The sequence below is a fragment of the Cryptomeria japonica genome, chromosome 2, assembly GCF_030272615.1.
Source record: "Cryptomeria japonica chromosome 2, Sugi_1.0, whole genome shotgun sequence".
NCBI classification, from domain to species: domain Eukaryota; kingdom Viridiplantae; phylum Streptophyta; class Pinopsida; order Cupressales; family Cupressaceae; genus Cryptomeria; species Cryptomeria japonica.
Genome location: NC_081406.1, coordinates 545,240,927 through 545,262,095, shown reverse-complemented (window position 1 = coordinate 545,262,095; position 21,169 = coordinate 545,240,927). Strand labels below are relative to the sequence as shown.

Below are 21,169 nucleotides of genomic sequence, written 5' to 3'. Positions count from 1 at the left end.
ATGCCCCACAATCTTGCTTTGTATCTCATTGGATCAGAAATTCCAAGGACAAAAGGCCTAACCCTCAAAACAATGAAGCAATTAATTTCAAAACTCTTTTAGTTTTTCCCTCTTTCTGCCCAAGGCATAAACTACCAATTGTATCAGATTTAAATATCATTTAGCTTTAATTAAGATTACAATTACCGTAGCTATTTTGTGCTTAAATTCCGATACACAATTGGATCCAATCAATCATAATTACAGTTTTCTAATTTCTGAAAACAAGTGGATAAATGAAAAAATTGAAACAAGGAATCCCCCACACTTCTAAAGCATCTTCTAGAAGGGGACCAATGGAGAATGTACTCACCACCTTACTGTATTATCATCATTATGTGCAATATATGGCTATGTTAGTTTAGGAAAGTGTTGATCTATGGAAAAAGAAGATCAAGGATACACCATTGACAAGGTCATTCTCCCACGCAAGGGTTTCAAACAAGTCACCAAAATCCATACAAGGGACTAAAATGGATGTAGCTTTATACAAAGCAATTACATTATTAATCGTGGCATTCAAAATCTCATTTCAATTGCGGAAAGGGGAATACCTTCCCTTGTTTCCAACGAGAAACCAAGTGAGAAAGAGCAAACCTCCACTTCTAAGCTTATGAGAAGTCCACATGCACATATTGAGCTCCATCAAGCTCCAAATCAACATATAGGAGGAAAGCCTTCATTAAAACATCGAGGAAGCTCTCACAAGCGCCAAGAATCCATCCACAGAATGGTGGGAAGCATATTGTCTTGTAGAACAAATACCCACAATCCTCACACAAAAAACCCACAAAGCAAATAAAATTCCCAAGGTTCTCTAATCCCTCAAACTCCATTTATGGAGTCTTCATGCTTTTGTTCTCACTTATCCAATCCCAAAATGGAATGATAATCAAATAAAACACAATGGGTTCTCTTGATAAAAGGAAGAAACCCGAGGTCAACAAGAAAATAGAAATAACCCAACCTTAACCCAAAAATGTCAACTCAGAAAAAGTTTCAACTAGAAAAAAAAGTAAAAAGATGTAAAATGATCATAAAGACCAAAAAGACCAAAAGACCAAAAAATATCAAAAGGAATCCCAAGATGCTTAAGTACCTTTCACTTAAATAAATAGTTGAGGAGAGACAGTTAAGTGATATGTACCTTCCATTGTCCATACACCTATATTTGTCCTACATGGTCAAGGCAAACATCAAATCCATAATGAAATTATAGCTGGAAAACAATTAATTATTAAACCAATATGTCAACATGTTCATAAGCATGGAACTCAAGGTACACATGACATCTCAAAGCATGAAAATCACACTATATTATCTATAGTCTACATAATCATAATTACAAAATATTATAAAGCACTAATTATTATTGATCTCTCTAGCAAATCACAATTGATATTCTAACATACAACTCACAAAATGGCATCATACAAGCCAAGTATGGCTCTAAACCATATAAATCAATTCATGGATATAATCATGAACAAACAGTTAATACCAAGGATGGGTTAGCACATATGATAATCATAGAAATCTTATGTTAGGATTCAATGCATGCATCATTAAAATAATCCATCTACCAATTTACCCTTGGTAAGATGCAAGTGGCAAGCATCAAGAGAGTATTAGGACATGGTAGGTATGAGTATGACACAAGGATGGGCCATACAGATTCAAAAAGAAGCAAGAATTGCAAATCCTTGGTTTTTGCTGTTGATAGTGCTATAGATTCAAGAAAAACAAGTAGATTGAGGAAAAAATTGCAGGGTAGAGGTCACATATGGCCAAAACTGGAAATTTTGCAAAAATGTCAAGATAAATCAGTAATTTTTTGTTCAAAATAATGTTGACAATTATTAACAGATTTGAAAAATTAATTGCTCAAATAATCGATGTATTCTATAAAGGAGATGAAGTCTCCTTAAATAGAGATTACAAGACGGTGTTCTAAAAAGAACAAACTGTTTAACGGAAGCTTCAAACTGAAGCTAAAAAGCTGAATACGCTTAAAAAGAAAAAAAAGCTAAAAACTAAAAAGCTAACTACGCCTTCTAATAAAAGTAATTGTTACACTAAACGAGCTAAAAAGGACAACTAGGATGACCATTATAGAATAAATATAATATTATTTTAATGCCCACCCTAATGGTCATTGTACTCAATACCCTATAGATGACATTGCAGGTACTTTGATCACAAATGCAAACAAGGCTGCCCCTTCTCTTCAGAACACTTCATTGTTGTGGAGACCCTCCCAGGATTTGCAAAATGTTAATGATCAAGAGTACCAAAAGCTGTCCAACTTGATGTAACCCTCACACGCGAATTATAGAACTATCACATGCAAATTACTGAGCCGAAAGAAAACTTGAAACCATGATTTTGAGCATTAATTGACAAACCCTTTTACAGATGAGCATTGAGCACTCTTTGCTCCAACAATTCCAAAATAGACTGCAAGATACCATGAGTGTACATGTTTGCCCTAGCAATGCCAGGTGCGACTAAAAACAAACTACAACAAACCATGATTTTTGTGGAAAAAACTGTCAAACCCTAAAACAGGAACCCTCCAAAAGAGAATTCATTATTTTTGAGGGCAAAAGCGACAAACCCATAAATCTGAGGTTACAAATCATCATTTTTGAGGAAAAAAATGGTAAAACCCAAGAATAACAAAATCCCATGCGAACATCGCAAATTACAGATGATACACGATTTTTGAGGAGAAAAATTGAATCAAAACCCAACAAACAATTTTTTAGGAAAAAATCGTGAAAACCCACAAACAAATTTGAAGGAAAATATCGTGAAAACCCAGACAAATAATTTTTGACGAAAAAATTATTAAAACCCTCCCATGTTTTTTTGTAGCAAAAAAAAATCGGAAAACCGAAAAATAATTTTTTTAAAGATAAAAAATTTATAAAAACCCATTAGACAGCTAGAGAAAAAAAAAGTCAAATCGACCATGCAAAGAAGCCGCTGGCCAAACCAAGATTCAACGACCTCTAGCAATGAGAAATTGACGCACGCAAAAAGACCCTCCTCCGTCAGGCAAAAAGTGCCACAAACAACAAACCAAAAAAAACTCAGCCAAAATATTTCTAAATGAAGTTGTAGAGGGAACCCACGAAATCTGTAGAAATAGGTCGAGTTGAAGTCGGGTCCAGGTTTGCCAGTGAAAGAAAGAGACTGAATCTGTAGACATGACATGACATGAAACCTTGGCACGCGTGTTTGTAGAAAAACCCTTCACAAAATCATGTCGCCCAACAAAAAATAGGATAAAAAAATAGAAGAAATCCGCGTCGCCGTAGGGAACATGGATAAAAAAATGCACAGGTAATCACATAAAACTGCGCTCAAAAAAGAACGCGCGGAGGTGGAGCAGAGAAACAACAGCAGAAAAAAACACACGTGACCAAAGAAAAAATCGTGGGGGAATAAAATTGTAGAGTTCGAGTGCATAGAGAAATTGCGAATCTTGCAAAAATGACCAGAGGTCACGTGATAAGAGAACAAAAAACACGTGGAGTAAAATTTGCGACCTTGCAAACAAAAATACCCACAAACTGATGCAAAAAAGGGTCCTAAAATTTTTGCGATCTCCAAGAAAACAAAACCCTCATTTTCACGTGCTCAGTAACTCGCGAATTTTCTTCAGACATAAAAAATGGGTTGAAAAACCCTTGTGAAAATACCCTCCAGAAAACTCCAAACTCCAACAATTTTTTTCATAAAAAAAATGATAAAAAAATTTATGGAAAAAAAATTTCTAGGTACCTCCACGAATTTTTATTAAAAAAGTTGCCAAATCCTAAAAAATTCCATTGACTTGCTCTGATGCCATTGAAAAATTAATTGCTTAAATAATTGATGTATTCAATTAAGGAGACAAAGGCTCCTTAAGTAGAGATTACAAGGCGGTGTTCTAAAAAGAGCAAACCGTTTAACGAAAGCTTCAAAGTGAAGCTTAAAAGCTAAATATGCTTAAAAAGCTAAAAAGCTAACTACGCCTTCTAATAAAGAGGCAGTAGTTACACTAAATGAACTAAAAAGGACAACTAAGATGACCATTATTATTAGAATAATATCTTTCTCTTTGTGTTATTAATGGTCATTTAAGTTGTTTCTAATTTCGTCTCTAGTTAACGATTGTTTCTTTTAGAAACATCGTCTTTGTAACTCTATTTAAAGGAGCTTTGTCTCCTTGATTAATTGAACAACATTGATTCTTTGAAATCCATATGCTTTTGCATCTGTATTATGGTATCAGAGCCTTGGTTATTTTCGAAATAATTTTTCAATTAAAAATTCGTCATGAATTTTTAACAGTTTTTTTTGAAAAATTTCTTTGTTTATTCGAAATTGCTACTTTGGCAATTTGTTTTGGCTGCAGCTACTAGGGCTTTCTGGCTATTTTCTGCCCTCTCCTGTGACCCGTCTCTCCTGCATTTCGTGCAACCACGCGATGCAATTTTTTTCCCACCTGCAAATTTTTTTCTGCCATTTTTGGACGGAAATTTGCATTTTCGGCTAGGGTTTTGACCCTCCAGATTCAGTCGAATTTTTTTTCTGAGCAAAGATTCTTGGTGGGTTTTTCAAGATCTCAACTGGGTCATCGTCAGAATTTTCTTGGTGCTTCGATTTTCGAGCCAGTGGATCCAAATTCTGACAGTAGATTCGTTCTGGGTTTTTCGCAAGGATTTCTGGGTTGTCTTCGGATTTTTTTGGGTCAGCCGAATTTTTTTCTTGAAATTCATGCTCGATGTACTTCATTTTTTGAAGTATGTACCTGCATCTGCCCCTGTTTCTGCATTGGGATTTGAATTTTTTGAATTCCGTGCCAGTGCCTCTTCTTAGTTTTTTGTTTTCCGTGCATTGGGAAACGTGCAGGATGGCGTCATTGACCAACTTGATGTTGGAAGGTAGTCAGGTTTTGTGCACTTAGCATCTTCTCAGTACCTTGTTTTTCGTGCCTCGAAAAGGGTGAAGATGGCTTATGGGCATCAATGTTTGTTTCGGTTTTTAATATTTTTTTACCTAAAAAAAAATTCTGATGGGTTTTAATATTTTTTTCCCTTGAAAAAATCTGTGGGTTTTAATAATTTTGTCCTAAAAAATAATCTGTGGGTTTTAAAATATTTTTTGTCCCTGTAAAAAAAAATCGTGAGGGTTTATGATTTTTCCCTCAAAAATTGTACTTTGCTGCAGTCTGTTTTTAGTCGCACCTGGAGTTGTTGTGCGAACGTCTGCACTAGTTTCTTGTTTGTAGTCTATTTTTGGGCATCTTGCTCATCTGCAATAGTTTGGAGGGTTTGCCGATTTTTTCCTCAAAATCGTGACAGCTGTTCTTGGTGTGTCTTTGGTTATAGGGAGGGACAGTTCTCCAACATCAGGTTGGACGGTTGGTGTTGTTTTGGGTATCTCCAGAAGTTCTGCAGTTTCTGGGAGGGTTGATGGCAGACTCATCTCAAGTGGCAGAGTTAGTGGTAGGCTCTTGTCTTCTGTTGCAGCGTGTTCTGAGAAGAAGGGGGCAACCTTCTCTGTTATTTCTCTTGGTAGTTAGAACGATGACCATTAAGGGAGGGTATTAGAATAATATCTTTCTCTTTGTGTTATTAATGGTCATTTAAGTTGTTTCTAATTTCGTCTCTAGTTAACAGTTGTTTCTTTTAGAAACATTGTCTTTGTAACTCTATTTAAAGGAGCTTTGTCTCCTTGATTAATTGAACAACATTGATTCTTTGAAATCCATATGCTTTTGCATCTGTATTAATTATGGAATAAATGTAATCTTATTTTAATAAGAACATCACAACATTTTTTATGATTTTCTCTGTAGCCTTGCTGATAAAGGATATAGGTAAATAAAGGATATTTTCTTCTAGTCATAAATCATTAGAAGAGAGTATATATAACATCACAAGGGTGATTTTATTTGTAAACCCTCTAGATACATACACTCATAATTGTGCTCAATGATATTAATTGTGTCTGCAAAGTTTAAATGTTGAGTTCTCAAAGGAAAATTATTTTGAAGGTTATTTGTTAAAAAATGATTAAGTTTCTCTTTTACTAATAGTGTCTTACATGTTGGCTTTTATCTTCTAGATGTTTGGGTTGTTATTTTCTTTGTACTAAGCCCTCATGTGGTTGGTTGTAGGTGTTTTGCAACATTACTTGGTTTACCAAGTTAAGAAAGAGCGCATGCAGGTATTTACTTCCTTGCGTTTCCTTTCATTTTACGATATTGAAATTTAAATGTTTTGTGGTATTGTGTATTTTATTTCTCATTTTAAGCTAACTTTTATTTCCCTCACAAACTTGATAAAGTTATAATTTATTAGTTGTTGGCTACTAGTTCTTATCTTTATTAGCATGATGCGATTTTCAAACATGGTTGTGCTTATGTTGTATCCATAAAATCTCTACTTGTAATTAATTGGTAAAGGGAGGAATTTAGAAAGAAGAAAGAGAAATGTTATATTAATGTCCACAATAGACCAAAAAAGGTCAAGGGGGACTGGGAAATATAATTAAAGACAATAGCAAGTGGGAACTAAAAAGAGTCTCCCAAGAAAGCTTAAAACTAAAAGATATCGAATAGCAAAACAAAAATTGAAAGGAAATCTAATGAACTCTAGTCCTATCAGAAGGGAAGAGCTTGTGAGACGACAAGATGACTATAAATAGTTTACAAATATCCAAAAATCTAAGAGAGAGGATTCATTAACAAAAAAGATAGAGGATGCCAAAATATTGGGCGAGTTGGGTCTAATTTGTATCACTAGAAGAGGAACCTATATTCTATTTGATAATAGCAAATGAGTTATTACAAAATTGGAAGATGTCCCTTGGCAAAGGGCCCTGGTTGGATGACCTTGGGGGGTGTAATGTCCCTGTCAAGAATTTTAGTAGAATTTACCTACACAAGTTCATTTTGGTCCCCAAGATCGTGGGGTGGGCAAGGTGAGAGCATTCCGAAACTGCAATGTGAACAATAAGCAATTAATTCTCAACTCGCTGGGGGCATTTTCTCCAGTTTACAATCAAAGATAAGTATACAGATATGATCAAAACCACTAGTAGATAACAAGCAGATCTAATCAATGCCAATCTGATAGATAATAAGTAGATCTGATTAATGCCAAATGGGTAAATTATTGCACAATTGGTCAATTCCAAACTGGCAGATAACTAGTGGATCATGGCTCAACGCTAAATTGGCAGATAATGATATGCAAATTTAATATGGATCCAATGGTAAACTGTCTAGGATCTTCTTGCAATGTCCATGTAGTTAGTGTCTGACATCAAACCACGTAGAAGTTTACAAGATAAGTAAATGGTGCTGGAAATGCAAGCAAACTGTAGGTAAGTTCATATGAATCCCAACTACAATAATATGCGAATAAAAACACCTATAATCAGCACTGGAACACAAAACTAAGAGCTTACCAGAAATTCCAATATGTAATCCAATAAACAGCTGTACCAACTACTGAAAACTCAGTTATTTTCCAGAAATGGATTCCACAGCCCAATATAAGTCATTTCCCAAACTCCAGAGGGCTGGCTGGATTGGTAGAAGAAATTGCAGGAATTTTTACTCTTTAAAAACATCCAAAGGACAACAATTTACCCCTGCTGTGGTATGGCCAGAATCAATGAAGGTACACATTCGTAAGTATTACTCCCAGCTTCAATGCAGTCCATAAATCTGTATAATTCACTTATACAGCAGTTCGATGTTATTTCAAAATGCACAGCCAGAAATTTATCTTGTATGGTAGCCAAATAATTAAATATCTCATAGGATTTGGGGTGGCCAGTTTTAGTAAATGGTATGACTAGAATTTAGAAGCATACAATCAAAGGAAACTCTCCAAAAATGCAGTAACAGATCTGCTAAGGCAATAATACTCAAAATTTAAAAGTTACTCTTCACACAAAACATTGAAAATTGGAAAAAAAACATGAAGCTCGAATATATATTTATTCTGAAACACGCACCGACAAAATCAATTGGAAATCTGTAAATATATTGATATCAAAACCCCAAACTGAAACTTATACTAAAATCTCCTCACAAGTTCAAACAGAATCTGCAACAACACCAATCACCAAATGTTTACCCTCTCGGGTGAATAACTTACAACATACAAATAAAACACGTAATGCAGAATAATAATGCCATAGATATCAGATAAAGTATAAGAGATGTTATTCCATTCATAATCGTGTCTCACAAGTTACATTCGGAAGTATATAAAGATATCGAGGGGGTGCGAGCGCCAACCGTCACACCGCAACTACCACCCCTCGGTTGCCAACTAACCAAGACAATTACAACTTAATTAACTAGTTTTATTTTCGTGTACAATATTGCCGCCAACATCATCCCCCCCCAAAAGAAAAGTCGTCTCCAGGCGACTTACAACAAAATGGAGAATACATGGGGACTACAGAACCCAAAATCAAAAACTAAGGGGGTGCAGAGGGCGTCCTTGATGAAGAAGGCGCCGTTGGTGGTGTCGCGGTGGACGCCAAGCGCCCATGGAGCTCGTACACTTGCTCCGTCCTCCTCTTTAGATCCCATTCCGCCACCATCTGCCGCTCCATGGCAGTCTTTACCATATAGGCTGCCTCCAACACCTCCTTATCCTTCTTGTCCACAACCACCTGTTGCGTCCTCGCCTAAAAACCCTTTTCTGCTACCATTCCAATGCTCAAGTGCGGATTTCACCATTAGTGCTTCCTTTGACATCACAGTCCTCCTGTGCCTAAACCAAACTTGTCTGCAAAACACGCTTTTCAGTCTCAGCCTCCACCAACTATTACTCAAATGATACTGTCTCCCTAGCCAATTTGTCCTCGATAGCCACCCGCGCTGCCCTCTCGGCATCCAACTCCTGGGTACGTTGAGCTAAGTCTCACGCTACTCCTGCCTCCAACCTCGTGGTCAGCTCCACCCGAGCCCTCTGTGCATCCACCAAGGCAACCTCTCCTCCAGTCGAGACATACTCCGAGTTCCTCAAAGCATACCATTCCTGCTGGGAAGTGGCCACAACCCTCTGGCACAAAGGCTAGGAGATGCCTCAAATCCTCCATCACACTCTCCAAAGGTTGATAACTGAATTGAATAACTCCCTGGTGTCGTATGACTTCGCGTGCCTACAATGCCTTCCCTCAGACTCTGTTTCTTCGCAACCTCCAAATCCATCTCCCTCTACGGCTTATGGCTTCCCACCAATGCTGAGCTTCAAGCTTCTTTCTCACAGTACGGGACAACCCAATACTTACCGTGACTTCTCTGATGCCTTTACCCAACTCAAAAAGTGTATTGTAGCTCAAAAGTAAACTGGGGGTCTAGGGGCAGTGCCCTAGCGGGGTCGAGGGGTAGCGCCCCTCGCGGGGTCCGCTCGGGTCCCCTGCGCGCTTCTCGTGGTAGGGTTTCAATTTGGACCTGTTGATGGCAATTCTATTTTCAATGGCCATCCGAAGACCTGGAACCATAAATTCTACAGGAACCACGGTCTCCTTCCCGTACATAAGAAGAAGAAGAATAATAAAGATTTTGAAGGCTACAGCCTTCCACACAGGGTTCCAATCGTTGCTGACACGAATGATCTTGGAATTATCTACGTCACCGAGGTTTGAGGCGTCTCCCTTCCAATATTCTCTGTATTCCGACATGTACACCTCCTTTGTTGCTTGCTCTGGTTCCTCTACTTCGAGCCTGTAGCTCTGGAACATTTCGTAATCCTCCATCTGCCAGTGGAAGAGCCCGTTCAATGACCCCGTCTCATCCTCGGAGCACTCTCCTAGTATGAGAATCCCTTCGTCTTTGGGCTCCCTGTAGCCCCGTCCTTTGTCCCTCAGGTCGCCTTCTCCTTCACCCTCCGATTTCGAAGATGATGCCAGTTCCTCACTAACCAACTGCATCCCAAGGTCTATGATAAACTTCCTTCCTCCATTCTCCATAGACAGAGTGTTCTTCTTCCAGTTGTGGGTGGCCTTGGCTGCCACTAGCCACCCTCTCCCTAAGATCGCATCATACCCTTTTTTCTTTAGTGGGATTACCACGAAGTCCAATATGAAGGGTTGCGCCCCGATGGTAACTTGCTGGCCCATTAGTGTCCCGATGGGTTTGATTCCATGTTGATCTGCTCCCAGCAAATTGAATGTAGATGGCCACAGCGTCGGCTTCCCCAGCTTCCGCCAGGTTTCTTGTAGAAGAACATTCACTCATGATCCACCATCGACGATGGTATCAGTTAGAATGGTGCCGAGGATACCCATCTCGACAATGGCCGGGTTCCTTCCAGTGTTAACTGCCAGCAGCATGGGGTCTATTGTAGACCCCCCAGGAACATCTGTGTGGTGGTTGGTATTGGTGCGTGGTTGGGAGAGATTATTCAGCAATGTCGTTCGTAATTGAGGCATCGTCTGGAGGAGGTCGTGCACCTTCACAGGCACCTCTAGTTTTAAAATTTGATTTAGTATAGCCTCCTCCGCCTCCGGTCGGCTAGAAGTACCCGTCGTACCCTTTGCCTTCGCCCTTTCTTGTATCTCTTTCTCAATTTCTTCCCGTGCTTCCCGTACCCTTCGCTTCTCCGTCTCCGGGTCTAGGCACATTGCGTGTCTGGCTTGGGCGCGGGTTACGGCCAACACTTCCTCTTCTTTGGTTTCCTCGATATTGAGCAAGTTGACATCAGACTTCGGGCAGGTGGCGTCTTCGTGGTCTCCCGGTCCGCACCATTTGCACAAATATTGTGTGGCCTCTCCCTTCGGGCAGTCTCGAGAGAAGTGCCCCCATTGGTTGCACGCTCTGCATTGTACCATCAGTCGGCCTTTGGAGTTGTATTGGATCTAGCTCCTTGTATTGTTATTGTTGTTTCGTCCTCCCCACCGGTTATCTCGGTAGCCTCCCGATGTTGCATTGTTGTTCGCCTGGGAGCTGCCGGTACCGCCTGATGTAGTTGGTTGTTCCTGCGTAAGCAATACTTTTTGGTTCCGTGTTTTCATGTTGTAGGGGCATTCCCTGGTGGGATGCCCCATCAACTGGCATATATCACAATAGGCCTTCTTCTAGCAGGAGCCTTTCGTGTGGCTGTCCGTCTTACATTCCGTGCACCAAAGCTCCCCTTCGTCGGTCTTGCTCGGACCTCCCTTCATAACCTTCAGCTCTTTCATCATCCTTAGCATGTCCTTTTGCATGGCTTGCACCTTTTTGCCGAACTCGCCATCTCTGCTGCTTCCCTTAGAAGAGTCATCATCCTCGGACGAGCTATCCTTATTCTTTTTCTTCTTGGATGTCTTGGTCTCACTCTCGAGATCCATCGTTCTATTATATGCATCTTCGTACGAGGTTGGTGGAACAATTTTCATCTTCTTCCGGATGGAGTGTTTCAGTCCCTCCATGAACCATCTCTTTTTCAACCCGTCCGCTGGTTGACTCTCCATTTTCCCCAACAGTTCCTTAAGCTGCCAACTATAGGCTCGGACAGTCTCGTTCTTGTTCTGCTTTGTGCCAAAGATTTCGGCTACTATTTCATTTTCGTCTCTGAGAAGGCGGAACTCTACCCTGAATTCCTTCTTCAGGTCGGGCCATGTGCCGACTTTGGTCTTATCCATATCTGAGTACCAGTCGATGGCCACTCCCCTTAAGGTTGCTGGAAATTGTGTTACCCATTCGTCCTGGTCGGTAACACCGTTCGCTGACCATATGGTTTCGGAAGTGCAACAATGGCGGACAGATCTTCCTTCCCGTCGCCGTTGAACTTCGATAGTTTCTATTTACTCGTCATTGACGGGGGTCGTCTCCCCGGAGGTGGCTGTGGTTGTGTCTGTGCCCCTATGCCACTCCCTCCGGCGTCAGTGGTGTGTCCTGCTTGGGTGGCTGGGGGTACGGTGTTTTGCCTGCCGTGTGTCGCACCTATAGCCATACGGTTGTCCTCCCCTTCGTTCTCACCCGCGCCCGCTACTGGCTCCATTTGGTGGTCCTCACTTCGTGGCGTAAGGGATAAGTTTCTGAACTGATCCCGGGTCTCTTCGACTAGATTCCTCCGTAACCTTGTTTCCTCCAAAAACTCTTCGTGGCTTCTCACCCTACGGTGTTTTGGCGACACGTAGAAATTTCCCTCCGCTTCTGCCCCCTCCGTGACACCTTCTTGGTTCCCTTCGGGCAACCCTTCGGCAGGTCGTCCTTCGGCAAGTTGCCTCAGCCTCCGTCTACGTTCTACTTGCTGCTCCAGAATCAAGGCCCTTTGTGCAGCCTCCCACTCCTCCGTTTGTGCTTTCTTATTTCTATCTTTGTTTAATAGGTTGGGCATTAATTCCCGTACATTTCCATAAATAACAACACATAAAAACAACACTCCTTTATTAATTCATCTCATCAGATACAACTTGTGTCAATATTATGACACCTTTATTCAAATATAGAATGTTCTTTTATCCCTCTGGGATTCAGGGTTCAATTTCCTCTTGGCCTCGTGCCATCACGCTCCGCTTCTCGGCGGCTGCTTTCTTCGTACTGTTGGAGGATTTGTTGGCGTTGCTCTTCCCGGGCAATCTCCTCCATGCGAGTTCGTTGTGCCAGTGATGCCTGTGCAAGCAACCAGGGGAGGTGGTTCATCAACCGATTTATTGCCGGGCTAACTTCCAGTGCTGTCCACACGACACTTGTTGGGATTTTAGCTTCCGTGGCCTCCCTTCGGACGTAGGTCTCAATGGCCACTTGAAGGAGGATTGAGAATTCCCTCGTTGCAGTGTCTTCTTCGTGGTAGAGCTCTGTTTGCGCATCGTCGGCCTCTAGGTTTATCTCACCAACGGGTAGGGCCATTGTGTCCGTGCGCCATCCGCTCCTTCCTTTCCCAAGTATGTCTAGGCAACGACGCCAAGTGTTTACCCTCTCGGGTGAAAAACTTACAACATACAGATAAAACACGTAATGCAGAATACTAATGCCATAGATATCAGATAAAGTATAAGAGATGTTATTCCATTCATAATCGTGTCTCACAAGTTACATTCGGAAGTATATAAAGATACCGAGGGGGTGTGAGCGCCGATCGTCGCACCGCAACTACCACCCCTCGGTTTCCAACTAACCAAGACAATTACAACTTAATTAACTAGTTTTATTTTTGTGTACAATATTGCCGCCAACACCAAATACCAAGGAAATTGGAGTACTAAGCACTCTTGTGATCTCAAGATGAAATGACTCAAATGGCTGGGAGGGTTTTCATCGTCAAACCCATCTTGCCAAAGGGTTTTGTCCTAGGGCAATGAAAGAAAAACTCTTGTTCATTCTCAAGAAATAAGAAATTGATAATCAGCTAGAATCCTTCTTCTGTCCTCAACTCTTTTTATAGGCACTTTTAGGGTTATTTTCTTATATTCTGACTTTTTCCATCCAATAATAAAATGAAGTGACTTTTGAGTCTTTGAAATTGATATTACTTTTTGGTTCCCAATTTTTATGTCACTTTCATGCCCCACTTTTAAAATAACCTTTTAATTTATAAAACATCACTTGCTACCCCATGCCTAATGACACTTTACAACATCACTTGAGGGCCTCTTTCCAAAACACTTTATTTTAACTCTTTTAGGTATTTCATAATTAGTCCCGCCTATCTATAGGCGGAGACTAATGTTTTCACCTCTTTCAATTAGTTTTGCTTTGGAAACTGTGCTAAATATTTATCTTATAGGCTATTCTATAGTTTGCTCTGATTTATTTATTAATATCAATTTCTCTCTCCATTTTTACAGTTTTCTATTGGCTGGTATACTTTTTACTGGGTTTTTTTTTGTTTTTCTTTTAATTAAAAAGAGATGACCAATCAAATGTGACAGGGCAAAAAATTAGATGAATTCCTAATCTCGTATAGAAAATTTTAACCGTACACCATAAATTGACAACATTGGACATACGCATTTATGAGTCTTTCATTTTAAGTTTTCTCACCGCCTTTGCTTCCAGTAATATTGTTTTTGACAACATTGGACATACGCATTTATGAGTCTTTCATTTTAAGTTTTCTCACCGCCTTTGCTTCCAGTAATATTGTTTTTTATGATTTCATGTAGTATGTAAAATTATTTTCCATGTGATTGTTTACGAACATGTGCTTAAATAATATTTGAGATTATCTAAACAAAATTATTTTTTTTAAACCTTGTTAATATGTTTCTTTGTATTTTTAGCTTTTTTACTATGATTTTACTTGTAATTTTTAATGTAAAAGTTAAAATTTAAATGTATCAACTTTAAAATAGTTTATTTTATTTTTAATTTTTTACTTGAATGAGGGTTTTCATTTTTTAAATTTAATTTATTTAAGAATTTAACTGTATGTATGTTCAATTTTATAATAAAAAATTATTTGTTAATATTGAATTTATCTTTTGATTAATGTTATTATTGTTTATAATATCAATCATTTATATTCTTATACTTCTCAAAATTTAATTTTTTATTATGAAATATAATTTTGTTAACATATAATATTATAAAATAAAATAAAATGATATAAACATACTCCATTTTTAGTCCCTGCCTTAAGGGAACTAATGTTTTCATCTCCAACATTAGTATGCTTTGATAACTATGCAAAATGAAAAATTTAATCTTATATCAAAGTTTCATTTTTGTTCTTATTAAACTATTTTAAAAATTATTAATTTTTTGATTTGTCATTGGCAGAATGTTAAAATGGTAAACCATTATCTGGTTTACCATTCATGTTAAATGAATGATGATAATTTTACTAATGTTATTTTCTTTGAGCGAATCTTTTGCAATTAAAATTAAAATGTTTTTATTGCATTCTTTCCTTGACATTATGCGAAACTTCCTTAAAAAGTTATGGGTGCAATAAAGGAAACTAAATTTAAGACTATTTAGGTAGTATTTGTATGAGAGTGGAATTGTATTATTTAAATATTATGAAAATATTTATTATTTAAGAAATATATGATTCAATTATTTAAAAATAATAATTTCTTTATTTTAAAAAATGTCTTACAAATGTATAAGTAGAATTTCATCAAAATGTTTGTATTTAATCTAGAAATCTAATGTTCTGAAAATTTAAAAAAGAAAAGGTAAGGGTTTTTATTGTTTTTTTGATATTTTGGTTAAGTAAATAAATATAATGAATTAAAAAATAAGTAATTTAGAAATAAATATTTGCATAGATAATTGAAAAATAAAAATAAATAAACGGGGAGATAGATATACTTAACTTTAGAATTAAAGATGAAAATTTTATATTAGTTCTTTGTTATCAATTTACTATTGCTAGATAAACAACTACTTAATTGTTCTCAACACTTCACTCATTGCTAGCATGTTTTTAGTTAAAGGCAGGGACTCATGCTGTCTCACAGCTCTTGTTTAATAATGAATTGTAAGTTTTCTTTTGCACATAAAGTTACTTTATGGACAAATTAAATTAAATTATTCCCTTAACTCATAAAGGGGACATGGCAGGGGCTGTGAAGACTGTCATTCTGAAACTTTGTGTGAAACTCATCTAACATCCATTTCTGAATACCTTCCATCATTTAGGACCCTTGGAGGTGGGAAAGAAACTAGTGACACATGCTTTAATATAAGTCCTCAACTCAGAGTGGAGACACAATACGAGCATGGTGACTCAAGTGATATTTGAGACGTCTTGGTTTGAGTGCGCGTATAAGTATGTTGTCTCATTGATTGATTTGTCATCAACTATGTGATAATTTGTAATTTTGTGGTATACCAAGGGTGGTTAATGTGACTAACACTAGCTATAGGCTGAAAGAACAACATGATCGATATGGGTGCCCCATGTATCTTTGGTAAGGCTTTGTGCCTAAAGGTGAGACACTCTCTCAAGAAAATAGCTAAGAATTGCTCATCATGTAGTAGAAGAACATGGATCGTGATTCACTATAGTGTATATCCAAGCAATAATACCACCCATGTATCTCTTGGCATATGGGGCATCTGAAAATAAAATGCTTCTCCATCCTTGCCACTTGGAGGGAGAAAAATTAATAAATCTTGTCTTTGCATGGCTGTCTCCATTTGCAGCTAGTGGGAACATACTCTCATCTACCCAAGGCGATTGTCAATTAATGGGACTAATACTATTGAATGTATTTAGGTCCAATGATGATACCACTTGTGATCTATAAGCTCAATATAGAAGGCAAATGATAGATTTAGAGGTTGAGAAGGTGAGGTCCAAGAGATCATATTAATAACGTGATTGATCACCACTTTTGAGGGAAGGTGTGTAATGTCCCCTTTTGGATTTACCCTAGAATTTGCCCTAGAATCATAAACGCAATAAAGCAAGACTTGAGATAGGTTTAGAGTTATATTTGTACCAAGTAAAATATCCTTTCTAACAAGATGAACCTTGATTTAAACCTTGCAACCACAACCAATGATATATACATATATACTTTCCAATCATTAGGGGTAGATGTAATTAGATATATCTATATTATTCACCCTCTTGGCCCAGTGGCTGGCACATTTGGACATCCACACAAAGTGGTCTACCTAGTGGGGTGCTTGTATCTTCTTTACCTATCCATGCCTCATCCCTTTAAGTCAATAATCAATCATTGTAGAGTTGAGAGAGGAGATCATAATAGGGAGGTCTTCCTCTTCCTCCATTGTCCGACCAATTGCGCCTTGCTGATCCCGAATGTCCTAAATCTTTGTCAGATGTTCTTGTAAGGACATACGCTCATCCATCATGATAGAAAATAGCTAGTTCTTCAGGAAGAATACACGACTCTTATCTGATGTCTCGTGGAGATCCTTCAAAATGGTTCAGATCTTTGAAGCTATCTTCGGATGGCACTTGTGGCTGATCATCAGTATTAGAAAATTTGAGAAGCATGATTGCTTCCCAGTTGCGCTTGTTAAACTTATCTTGATCTTGTCCAGCTGTGGTAGGACAATCTCTTTACCCAAAACGAGATCATCTAGGTGGCGATATTCAAAGATGGTCATCATGCGTTGCTTCCATGTGTTCTAATTTCTGCCGTTGAATTGTTGTTTGCCCTCCAACATGATGCTGGTCAATGACGCCATTGTGCATGCTTTTCGAGGCATGAAAAATGAGAAATTTTGAAGAGGCAAAAAAATGATTACGAAATCCAAGGCATGGAACCCAATGCAGAAACAGAGGTAGATTCAGGTATAGACTTGGAAAAGTATGAAGTACGGTTGGCCCAAATCCCAAGGTATGGATGTCTGCAGACCTAGAAAATTTTGACGAAGACCCATAAAGCTTCGTAAAAAAGCCACAAAGAATCTGTAGGTTAAAGTTTATTCCCACCACAAATTGAGGATTTTGATAAAAACCCAAGGTTGAATCTGGTACGGGGATCACCTCGCAACACAACAGTAGCCGCGAGCCCTATTATACGGGCAGTCTTGAGTTTGACCCCTGCTGTCGACTGCCAGCCTGGCCCGTGGTTGACTGCGGGGACTCTCCCATGTTCAATGGTTCCCTCTGCTGACAATGATGGCGTTCGTCGCCCAAAGGCTCCAACCCATGTTCATCCGCCAGCTATTGCCGACATACTAAGGGTAGTGCGAACAACGAGAATGGCTCAGCACGGGTGTTGGGTAAGTTAAGCAAGGTATATGGTGTCGGTTCTCATTGTTAGTTGCTCGCTTGATGGTTTGTCCTCTGTTCGTTGGTCAGGGAATTGACGGCTGGTGCTCTCAAGCTGTATAGGTGTTTCATTGAGGATGCCTTGGCTCTCGATACGGAGATGAGGTCCTCCCTTGTGATCTCACTGGTTCATAGCTCCAGTCAAAAGTGCTTACTCAAAAAAAAAAGGGGGTCGAATTTGGTACACCCATAAAATCTACCGAAACACAGAGTGCAAAAATATGGCGGAAACTGTAGGGTCGAGTAGAAACCCTAGTTGTTGGAAATGCAAGATGAAAAACTCTCGCCACCGCAACACACTTGAAAAAACGCGGAAAAGAAAATTCTAGTTGTATGTAGAGAAGGCGGGTTGGAGGTTGGGCAAAAGATGCCGTCACAATCTGGAAATCGTGCAAGAAAAATAGATCGCGCCCAGAAAACAAGTCCAACGCAGGTCAGAATATTTCCTTCTCGCCCTGAAAAACGCGATTCTTCAACGTGCGCATAGAAGAAATAAATTCGTCGCGTGCCCAACAAAAATTGTGCCGTGAAATTGTGTGGAAAAATAATAGATGCGGGTTGCGGAAAAATGCATAGGTCGCAGAGAGATATTATTGACGCAGAAAAATTCTTGATGCAAAAAATCGTTGCAGAGACGCGTGGGCTGATGCAAAAAATTGTTGCAGAGATGCGATAAAACGCGTGGCGGCGGGCGGGAAAATACTAAGAAAGAGAGACCCGTCGGGAAAAAATGATCGTGCGAGCACACAAAAGAAAGAGCGCGATTTTCTTTTTCTTCAGAACAAATCCGCAGCCGTACAAAAAAACGAACCTAGAAAAAAATCCAATCTTTTCTAAAAAAACTTTCTTTAAATTTTTTTTTGAAATTTTTTGACTGAATTTTTAAATGTCCCGCTTTGATACCATGTTTCGGTAAATAATTGAATAAATTAATGAAATGATTGAAAGATCATTTAAAGAATTACAAAACAAATCTTTCTAAAAAGAAACAATCGTAAAACCTAATATTTACATTAAGTTACAATATTGACCATTAATAATAAATAATGAGATACTATTCTAATAGTAATCCACCTATCTAAGCCCAAGAGTGGATCCAGATCCTTGCCCTCTTGGCCTCACTGGCAGGCACATTGGACATCCACTCGAGGTGGTCTACTTAAATGGCGATCCTATAATTGTTCCCCTTCCTTACACTGCCTTGCTTTCCCTACGTGATTGCTTGGGGGTTACAAACAGATTTATATTCATGCATATGTATTTTACATTCAACATATATAAGAGATTATATCATGAATGCTAACTTATAGTGCATAGGCTAAACACATATTACAAAGGTAATTATTAAGGCTATTAGCTGTTTTGATATAATAGATCTGGATCAGATCTGATAGAGGTCTGATATTTGATGCTGACACTGATCTTTTCCCAATCTGGATGCTGCATTCTTTTATTGATTGCTGCAGGTGTTGAAGCGGATGTTGATGCACTAATCAGCATTCGGCTTCCTTATTTCAGATCAGAATACTTATTTGATTCCTATTCCATGATACCAAATCGATTGTGTATTCTAGATCAGATTAGTTATTTTCTGCTTTCCTCCTAAGGAGCACTGCTGATAAATGCAGTTCTGATCCTAATTCTGTTTCTGCTCATGTTTTTCCGTTCTTTTGTCCTTTATTCGATCCTTTCCTTGGATGAAGTGTTCCTCCCTTTATATCTTCTATTGGGATGGAGTCACACCTCTTCATCCCACCATTTCCTTCTTAAGAGTCGCATCTTTTCAGCTTATGCTAACTGCTGTCATGAGACACCATTTGATTTATTTAATTATCAATCGTTTGCTGAAGGAACAGCTGCCTAATAATTTATCCCAGTCAGCCTCCACAAGTATTGCTATTATATTTATCCTTAGTTGGAATAATTATATATCCTTAAACAGGTCGGCCCTCTATGTCATTGCTTGAATCTCTTTGATTGGGTCGGCCTCTAAATAATTGTTCTTATTATTATTTATTTATTTTTTATTCTTTTAATGTTTTTTCTTTATATTGGTCGGCCTTATCAAATCTGTGGCCTAGGAACTATTATTTATAGGTTGCATTAATGACTGTGAAGGCTGCAATTAGGGTGGGGCATGACAAGGTGAAGTGAAGTGTCTTAGGAATAGTGGAAAGGATTGATAGAGATGTTGATGGATTGAAAGAGTGAAGTAGCCTAGCTCTACTAACATTGTTGAGGTCCAAAGGGACAAAAGGAGACCATCCTCTTAGATGAGCAAAGAGCTCAATTGCGGTATCTCATGTGTCTACAAGAAGAGTTACTTAAAGGTTCGAGTCTATGAATGTGACAAGTGAGCATACAATGTAATGCCCCCATCATAGTCAGGGACATTGGTTTGAAAAGTTAGCCTATTTTTGGACCCTTGTAGGCGAATAGGGTATGTATAAGGGGGTCCGTAATGCAGTATCTTGAGGAGTGGTCTGTCTATTTGTTCTAGTTTAGTGTTGAGTTCAGTTCTGGTCTTCGTTTCATCAGTTTCTGACATTATATGAGGATTTCCTAATTGTTAGGGAAAAACTGCTAAAAATAGACATGGTCCTATTTTCATTGGCGTGGCGAATTGTGGCCGCAGCTTCTGACAGATTCAGTTTCCGAGCAATAATGAGGGACATATAAATTTTTAAGTGGTTCCCACAAGCAATTAATATTTTAATGAAATATTAATATAAAATCACAAAGTGCATCACTTAAATTTATTTAAGTGAAAAATTAATATCTCCTAATTTAGGCGTATTGCTTTTAGGGTTAAGTTGGGAACCCTAAAAGCAAGTTATGATTTTTAAAACCCTAATTGCCAAAAATCGTACTTTTTGGGTATTTAGGCAGCCAAGATGGAAATTAAACCTCATTCATTGATATTGAGCATTTGACATTTCTTCTGAGAACTTGGCTATGGCGGCTAGGGTTTGGACCTGTTTTGGAGAGCGTGCATTCTTCAGAATTCAGTAGCTTTTAGATTGTGAAAGATCAATTGAATTGTTGCAGCTTGGTTGGCTTCATTCAAAAGTCAAATTGAATTAAATTGGGGTAGATTTGGCTTCTTACAAGGCAGATTTGTTGTAGGTTTCCTATTTATTGTTTGGTTGTTAATTCTTTGGTGGTTTGGAGGCTTCTTTTCCCAAACACATAGCTTGCTCATTTATTGGTGCCATCTTCCACTGTTTGGGTGTCTTAGTATTAAATAAGAGCAGATCTGAATTGTTTCAGAATAAAAATCAGAACTTTGTAAGTTGCTGATTGAATTCTTTTACTTCAATAAACTGGCTAAGGACCTATGGGTATGCTTCTAAATTCTCCAGTTTATTGTTTCAGTTGATTAATTTCATGTATTATTTCAATATGTGTTGCAAATTAAAGAA

The 21,169-nt window shown here is 38.4% G+C and overlaps 1 protein-coding gene across 1 annotated transcript in view; it reads left to right on the top strand.

Annotated features, from left to right (window-relative positions):
• The window catches only part of LOC131052340 (protein FIP1), a 327,777-nt gene that overhangs the window by 34,772 nt on the left and 271,836 nt on the right, over window positions 1–21,169 (top strand). Inside the window, exon 4 of the mRNA XM_057986981.2 lies at window positions 6,212–6,261. Coding sequence (XP_057842964.1) covers window positions 6,212–6,261 — 50 coding nt within the window. The remainder of the gene's footprint in view (window positions 1–6,211; window positions 6,262–21,169) is intronic.